At 36.8% G+C, this 9,278-nt stretch overlaps 2 protein-coding genes across 2 annotated transcripts in view; one reads left to right on the top strand and one right to left on the bottom strand.

Moving 5' to 3' along the window:
* Nucleotides 1-890: 890 nt before the first annotated feature.
* On the bottom strand, nt 891-5,050 carry LOC100375774 (nicotinamide N-methyltransferase-like). Its single transcript, XM_085508479.1, has 3 exons — nt 4,921-5,050; nt 1,782-1,989; nt 891-1,341 (listed from the first exon to the last, which is right to left on the bottom strand). The coding sequence occupies exons 1-3, from the start codon at nt 5,048-5,050 to the stop codon at nt 891-893; spliced, it is 789 nt and encodes a 262-aa protein (XP_085364605.1).
* A 3,653-nt stretch (nt 5,051-8,703) lies between these two features.
* The window catches only part of LOC100375631 (high affinity cationic amino acid transporter 1-like), a 38,505-nt gene continuing 37,930 nt past the window's right edge, over nt 8,704-9,278 (top strand). The window contains exon 1 of the mRNA XM_002737494.3: nt 8,704-9,205. Within this exon, the coding sequence (XP_002737540.1) occupies nt 8,974-9,205 (232 nt within the window). The 5' untranslated portion in view covers nt 8,704-8,973. The remainder of the gene's footprint in view (nt 9,206-9,278) is intronic.

Here is a 9,278-nt window from a genome sequence, read left to right as displayed (position 1 = left end):
AAAGGAAAATCAGAACTGAGTCAATACAATCGACTGTCTCTGCTACACTAGCTGGTTTTAAAAATACGGCACGATAGTAATCACGATAATCTGTCAGTTTTACTGCTATTCAGATGTGTTGAGTCAAGAACACATGACACGTTAAATGAACCGACAAGTTTTCACCATTGACTTTTGTGCTACACCGAGCCGCACTACTTTTTACGTGTCAATACAATCAGATCGCATATAACACCTAACAACATTTTATATTCTGATCCATGAAAATAAAGTAGTCCCGAAGGAATGACGTAAGATGTAGTTATCGTAGAAAGTCCTCAGTTATTTCTTCATTCTGGCCATTCTTTTCAAAATTTTAATAACTCGAAAGTTGTAAAAGTGAGTTTGATATTCTATGTACAGTAACGATGCACACATCAATAGTAACATACCCACGTTATGTTGGTGAAATTATATATATGACAAATGCACAATACCTTTTGCTTTGATGATTTAGTACTGTAACATTTCTTCTTGCATTGGAAATTCTGGTGCATAGAGGCAAATACGGTCTATGTAGGTACAGTTTAACACATGCTACGACAAGTGCATGAAATTCACAATAGTTAGTTTTTTACCTGAATTAGTCGGCGGCCATGCATATAAAAACATTCAATCAAACGGTACTGTTGTACGTATATTATTGAGTGCTTTCACATGGTACAATTTATCGCAATTGATCGATATTTTCAAATCAATTATTATCTTAATTGCAAATACAAATGTTCTAAAATGTCAACGTAAAAGTCAATGTATGTAGTAATAAGTAGTAACACAAAGTACATTAGGACAACAGTCTTGGATGGAAAGATTTTTTCGATTGTTCCACCTTATTATCATTGCGTATTATACTACTTTCGCACGCTCTGCGTCCTAGCTTTCTTAGTGGCTGTCAGGTAAAGAAACCCACCAATATTTAGGGCCGTCGTATCTGAATCCTCTCTATAAAACACTTGCGTTGTTTCAATGTCAATAAACCCGGCTTCTTTGAGCGCTGATTTCACAAAACCTTCGCTGACCTTCAAAATAGGGAACTCCGTCTCCCCGATAGTGTACGATGTACCGTTCAGGAAGCTCCACAAGATAAGACGACCGCCCGGTTTTAAGAGTGACGCCATGTTCACGACCGCCTGGCGATACGATCGGCTATCGGGACTTGCACATTCTAGGCACAGCGAAGTAAACATCGCATCAAACGGGTAATCGCTTCGCGGCTCCAGAGGATTTGCTTTAGTGACGTCACAAGGGATGATCTCTTTAATTGCCTTCCTTAGATTGTTTTCTCGTTCTTCGGGAGTGTCTCTATCAGAAAATAGCATTCCACTTTAAGTTAGTATTACTCACAATTACAGGTTACGCCCACTGTTTATGTTCTAGAGGTAGTACTAAATCACTCACGTGACCGATTCGTGTACAATCATTAAAACTCCCCTAATCAAGAATACATATGACTTACTGTAAACAAACGTGCGTAGATTAATATCCCTATGACTCCAGTCTATAAAACACATCTTAGTTACTTTTCGCAAAGATGTATAATCTATATATACTCCTACATTTTGAAGTGATCAAAACCGCCATCAACGCGGATTTCACAAAATGTCATTGTCGCAGTCTCGCATGTGTGGCATTTGAGGTCACACACAAGGCATGTATAACTTTACAGTAAATGCCCGCCACAATTATTGCTTCAAATTTACTATGCAATTCTCCACCGCTCTAGACAATTGGTTTCGACTTACTTATTTCCTTCTAAACCACATACATATTTAAAACATGGCGTCCAGTCCAATGAGCCTCGCTTCTTCTCTTTCCAGTTTTGCAAAACTCGCCTACACGACTCGGTGTACTCGGCACACACTATTTCTTTATAACGCATACATAGTGGGATCAATTGATGTATGTTCGGCCCACTACCAATATCGATCATCCGATCACCACAGAATTTACCTATGAACAACGAAACAAATTAAACCTTCAATGTTCGTTTATTCATATAAAAAGTATACTAATGACGACCTGCACGAACAAAATCCATTTTATTAAAATATCGACTACAATTTTAAATTCTAATGACATCATTATAATTACCCAATGTCCTCACTTTATATACTAATTTCATATAATTTTGAGTGAGTGTCATGCCAACAATTACGAGGGATTTCCTACATAACAAGCCTATGCTCGAGCTGTATTACACGAACACACAATGGCATTTTGTAATTATATCTTAATTATGAGTCATGTTATTTATATTTTTGAAGGTACTTATTTGTGTAAAATTTGGAAAGAAATGTTTGCATCCAAGAAACTGATGATCGCGCTGATAGTGACTTCACTATCATATTGACAATTCCATCTTAATTAAAAATAAACCGGCGTTTTCATAAACACTTAAATAATTTTATCGTAAACGTATTTAAACTGATGTTTATATAACACAGAAGTAGGCTTAACCATACTACTGCTGTTATCTGGAGTAATGTATTGATTGGAAACATTCTATTTTATAAACATATAAGTATACCAATCATCCTAACATTACATAACACTGTGTGTACTGAAACAAGACTTGCGTACATAATGTCAAATTTAGATTTCAGTCTTTTTTTAACTTGAAAGTTGTAGGCATAGATCAGTGGTTATGTACATTTTATCAAAAGAGTGGTCAAATTTGTATATAGAATGATTTTCATTTTCATGTAATTTGCGCACAATTTGTAAATTTCAGAGCATTATCTCTACATCATTGTGACAACATTGTACATATTATGAGCTCCAGTAGTGTTACTTTAAATCCAACAATAAGTTCGCGGGTTTATTGGTTGATCTTTATTATAATTATAAATAATTTATCTTTCTGATAATATGTATTCGTTTTATGCAGGTACAGATATCAGCCCACCATTCAACAAACAAGTAATGTTCAAAAAGTATTAATTTTCCCCCACTTCTTGAGCAAACAATACTTGGTTCATGTAAAAAAAAAGTAATTTTTTAATGTCACCAATCGAAGTGTGTTATGTTATGGTCGAACACTTTGTTTCGTGTCAGTAAAATATCATTTTGCGGGTTTCGGTATAACATGGTATTTTGTCGTCTGAGTACGTCGTGCACTGTGACGCCTCGTTGGTAGCCGGTAAAGAATATCGACTAAACTCAGTCCCCAAATTTAAATCTATCGTACTATTGCATAGGAGGTAAATGTCTAATTTAAAACACCACAACCTCTTGCGTTTGTCCGCCAATTTGTCTGTATAAAACAGTGACCTTGCGCATCTTGAGTTAACTGCGAACGAGGCTACACAGCTGAAGTAATCGGACAGAATGTCACGTCAACGGAAAATGAAAATCTATCTATCGTCTGCTCACATTCAACATTATTGAACTTTTGTAATATAGGTAACGAATTATCATACTTATTTATGTGTAATTTTTGTTTGTCACAATAAATTAACCAACCCAGTGTCAGCTTATTGTATGAATGTATTGTCAATTGCTGATACTAATCTGAAATTGCACAGACAAGTAAAACGTATAACTAAATCGAAACAAAGACGGAGACATATAACATATGAAAAGTTGGTTTAATCTTTACGATTGGAAAACATTTCAGCCACAATTGATTCCTTAACATATATCACCAAATATCACACATATATTACTGAACATAGATAACTTTTAAACATCGACACAAGTTACAATGACATCGATGATGACATGGAAAATGGGTTTGCAGTCACGCGGTAACATAAGTCGGCGCAGAATTTCAGTGATATCGTCAACGCCTTTCAAAAGACATGATTGGTTGAAGACGTAGTTTACTTTTATATAATATATATGTACGAGATTATGATATATATATATATATATATATATATACAGTGAATTATCTAAAATAGTTCATAATATTACGCTCATAGCGTTGTTTCGAAAAGTAGTCGTGTAATGACTCCAGGCACCCCTATGATCAAAATGGTTTGGTCGTATCAACATAATTCGAAACTGATCCTTACGTTATTTCATGGCGTGCTATTTGTTGATGTAATAAAGAAAAACGTGATGTAGATCATTCGTGAGTGTCATTTATCATATTAGTTCATAGTAACTAAACAATATTTATCTTTTCTCAAGAGTCCGTACAACACCACTTGAAACGTTATTTGATTGCATTCTCCGATGTATTTCTTATATTGTATTCGCTGCTAGTACACGTAACATTTCTATTGTTATGTGCAATATCCTGGTACAGATTTCACTATGTTTAAACATGCTTTAATCATTATGAAAATGTATATAACAATGGATAATAGGAAATTTTGTAATATTATAAGTATATAATTCATACTGAATACTGGACAGAATCTTATAGAACACATCGACATGGTACAATACGTATACGTAATTGGCGCATTTAAAAATGGAATAAATGATTAGGCGATTGTTTCAATAGAAAAGCCTCCATACTGAGTGTAAATGTAATGAGAACAGTCTAATGTATATGAACGCGACAATCCTAGTGGAATAAATGGACTGTGTCTATTGACGTGTTGTGTTATCAACGCATCTAAATCTACGATAACAAGAGAGTTTGACGAATTGACCTTTGACACAGTATGTTGTAAACACATCGAAGTGCAGAAATCTTTAATTTATTGGCCCTCTCTTCTCCATCGAGGAATTCATAGGTAACCTCATGAATTGAACAGATAACTTTAATATAAATTCCACGTTTTTGACGTGTCAATTATAAAAATGGCTGCTTATATTAATAAGCTACAGTAATATTCCAGGAATCATGAAGCGTTTATGCGTTATCCTGCACTACTGGCCAGGATGCTGGAGTGAGAACGTGAATAATGTTGTCCGCTGCATACCTACCTGTGTCCAATGACTTTTGCAATAACACGTGAAATCGTCGGTTATACTCAATCAAAGACATCACAACTTGTATGTACTTTTCTGGGTTGAAATGTGTGTCATAATCAACTCGATGGTAAACCGCCGCCATGTTTTCAAATGCACGTTGCAGGAATAAATACAGGCAGGTCGGTGTTTTCCCGTTATGGAGTCTGTAGCGTGTACCTGGGTGTGACTGTACTTTGGCCCATGGAACTTTTATCAGTCTAGCATTATTTACTTTAGATATTTTAGTAGGCAGATTGGTTAAACAAAACACTACATGGGCAGCCATGCCTACGAACACGTGGCGCCACACCTGTTAAAGTAGAGCCACTTGGATCCTATGAACTAGACATGTAAAGGTGAGGAGTCGACAAAACGTGGATCTAAGTAGATGAACGGATAATGATAAAGGGTCATTGCCGGAAACTCGTGTGAATAGTCACTTATCGGTCCTAGCTAATGTCTTTCGTTTTTAGAAATGACGCCCGGTGTATGCTGTGTTCGATTAGATGCGTGAATGGGCTATTCGTTCGTCATTTTCTGTTGTTAAAGTTCTCTAAATCATTAAGATAACAGCAGAATACAAGGTTCAGGTTATCGATCATATAAAAAGTATTGATTGTGCAAAGTTTGCACTGTAAGATATTGCCTGGCGACGGTTAAATTGTCATTTTTTGGAATGATGTCCCATATTCTCTTCATCTCTACCATGAACTGGTTTATTCCATCTTGCATGACTCTATTTGTTCGACTAATTAAACGCACGAACTCCTTCTACACTAGATTTAACCAATTTTGTTGTTGTTGTAAGTTTTTGTTTTTTTACCAATCAGATTTCTCATTATTCGCGACAAGCATGTGGAAACTAAACCTCTGTTCTGGCGGTCGGGAAATTAATTGAAGCTACTCACGAAGCTACTCACCAGTCAACGCACTTGTCAGGATTTGGGCGTAAATCAAACCAAAATAGACACAATAAACACACTGGATAAACACTTGGCACACATTGATGGTATATCGTAATAATAATAACGAGCTCCCCAAAATAGCATACTATGAAGTTATTACGAGGATACCTCAAAGTATGCACGAAGACAGAACAGCTGGAGTATCGACGACATGCATACTTTGAGGTATCCTTGTAATAACCTTATTATTATACATTTTTTCCTGCCAAGGGTACACCATGGATATGTCGAAATCCAAAATGTTTAGAACAGAATCAGCGAACTTGTTTGTATGGTGTCCGGTTGTTTATATTATTAGATGACGCTTGCGCGCGTAATCATCCCATATTTGTAATTCGCATTTCCTAATATGGTAGGATGATAATACACCGTAAAATGCCGCAAAGTGACGGCACGCTGAACTTACGGTGACAAATGTATAATAATAATTAATATGACACTGAGTATTGATCAATATTGTATATATTCTCACTGCTACATATACAACCTTTTACGAACTGTATAATAGTTTGTGGGAAAATAGTTAGATAGAGGGACTGTGGTATGACGGACCTATTACCAAGGATAGAGGGACTGTGGATAGACATTATTGCATGACCCATTTACCACAGTAATTTTGTGGGAAGGCCACTGCAAATGATACATACATACATACAAAATAACCTATAATTTTCTGGGAGAGGCTGCATGCGTGGTGTTTTTTTTTCCATCGAACTACTAGTAGTCAATGATTTTGTATAACACCGGGGGCCGTCCGACTCAATCAATGACTTTCGTTAATGGAAATCGACAACATGTAAATGGAGACTTTGCTGTCTTACGTCATTTAAAGATTCAGATACAGCGTGGGAGTTATTAATGTAGTCTGTGCTTAATGGCGTCTCCAGTGTGTCTCTAGCACAGAAAACTAATCAATGTTCTGGTAATTATCTGGCTCTCATTAAAGAATAATCATAACATTGAAATTTACATGAGCGGTCCTGGACATTGGGGATTAAGAATTACGTATCAACAAACCATATCACCACACATGTGCAACATTTGTCTTGATAAACACTGATTTTCCCATAATTCAACGCTGTCTTCTAATGAAATCACAAGTACATATTTTGACCTGGGCGCGGCGTGTACTAATTACAGCTGTCGACTCCTTCGATATCCTCCACTCACCAGAGAAATTACATAGTTAAACCTCAGTAACGTATCAGCTTGTACGCGTTTATCTACGCAACCAACAAAGTTGCCATCTTTGTTTATAAGAGACCCATATCTCACGCATGCGTGGCGCGACGACCAACACCCTTTTAGTATTGGCGATGTTTTCAGAAATGTTCCGCCACCTACAGGCCGCTAGTATTAGAACTTTCGTCTACAGAAATGTGCAGCACGCCCTCTTGTGATACTATTAATTCGTTTACTAAGTGTGTTTGTTTAAACGGATATTCGTTTAAAAGTATGTTCGTAGTCATTGCGGAGCAGCTCAAAGTGCTCGTTACAAAACATGAAGACACTCTGTACGCTTTACCAGTTTTTTATTCATTCATTATTCTTGACAGAATCCAATCAAATGATACAGAAGTAGGTGAAATTAACATGCCCGTCCAAAAAATACTTTATTTATTCCTAAAACAAATTAAGTACCGAAATGTCTTCATTGACATACACAGTTCATCGTCTGTGGCGCCGTCACAGTGTCGACCACGCAAGCTTTTAAGAGCATTTAATATATTGCTATGCTAATTGTTATTTCTACTGTACTTTCCCAATTAAAGAACAAGTTTATGCAGTCTGTTTTTTTTTCTAGACTCGGTAGTACACTACTTGCGTGATATTCAGATAGATTGCGTGACCAACTGTTAGTCTCGATTGGGGTTCACGACACAAACCAGCTCATATAAAACCTAAATTGCATGTTTTTTATCAATGTAATGAATACACAACAAACCTATACGTATAAACACACAGTGAAACAAGAAGAAGGCGCCATTGGGTGTATGAATTCTTGCGTTATAAGTACCGAGTAAGCTGTCTTAACATATTTATGTTATAATTAATCAGTACTCTTAGCCATACATGAGTTTATAATACATTAATACCACCGACCGACGACTATTAATTAAGCCAATAGACGGACAAAAAGCTGCATGAATTATGTATGGCTGCAAAGGAGGCAAAGAAACAACGCACTATATTATACTGTAAATTATGTGTTTCTGTGTTAGATGTATTATTATAATTATTTGGATAATTCGAAATCGATTTTAATATCGCCTGTTGTTCTAAATTTTGTGTTTTCCAACAACTTGATGTTCGATTGTTGATATGATAATATACTTTTGTCTAGTAGTTCAGTACTACTGTAACAGCTGCTTCTGTCAGGGTTCAGCACGCCTTCAAGTAAGGGAAATTTAATTGCGTTTCTAGGAATGCTGATTTCGTTCAAATTCTCGAATTGTATAAGCCGCAGGGGGAGTTTTTTTATGTGACCGCAATGAACTGTGGGTTACTGAAACACCGACATGACGCCGTTTTTCAACCATTGTTCACTCGTGTCAATTAGTTACCGTGAAATTATATTGCTCTTTTTTCACATACTACATTTTATTTTTTTTATATGAGTAATGTTTTGATGTTTTGTGTTATTTCTCTGCGTAATATATTAAATGTTATTTGAATTTGTTTTCTAAGATCGGCCGAAATACGTCATCCTATTACCGCGGCAAATAACGAGATGTTGTTACGCGAGACTTATATGTACCCTATTTGACGTCTGTACACACACACACACACACACACACACACACACACGTGAGTGTGTTCACTCGGTCGTTCCAGCATTCAAACGTTACTACGGCATCGCTGTGGGTAGTAAGGCTTGTTGGCATAGGAATAATTGGACGCATTCAACATCACAAACACGGATTATTAGTCGAACATCGATTGATGCGGTTCTAGCAGCGTACGCTTACAGTGAGCTGCCAGCGAGGAGAAGAAAACAGAGCTTAACATAGTCAGTAGCGCTGCTTGCTCCTCGTACCATAGTTTAACTCGCGCGGTCGCCATGGCGTACTGGTTGCTGAAACAGTTTAGTCGCACCAAGAAACTTGACACCGATTACTTGAAAGAGACCAATTTGTCCCGATGTCTGGGTGTATTCGACTTAATGGCTCTGGGTATTGGCAGTACTCTAGGTGCAGGTATATATGTCTTGGCCGGCCAAGTGGCGAGAACTCAGGCAGGCCCAGCGGTTGTCATTTCATTTCTGATTGCTGCCATGGCATCAGTACTATCAGGTAAGACGGATTACTTAATCCTGTTTTAATTCAGGACATCACATTGACATATGTATTCAAGATAATCATCATC

Source organism: Saccoglossus kowalevskii, chromosome 15 (assembly GCF_978046115.1).
Source record: "Saccoglossus kowalevskii chromosome 15, keSacKowa6.1, whole genome shotgun sequence".
NCBI classification, from domain to species: Eukaryota; Metazoa; Hemichordata; class Enteropneusta; family Harrimaniidae; genus Saccoglossus; species Saccoglossus kowalevskii.
Note: the sequence above shows the minus strand (reverse complement) of the source record. Positions and strands in the feature narration are given on the sequence as shown.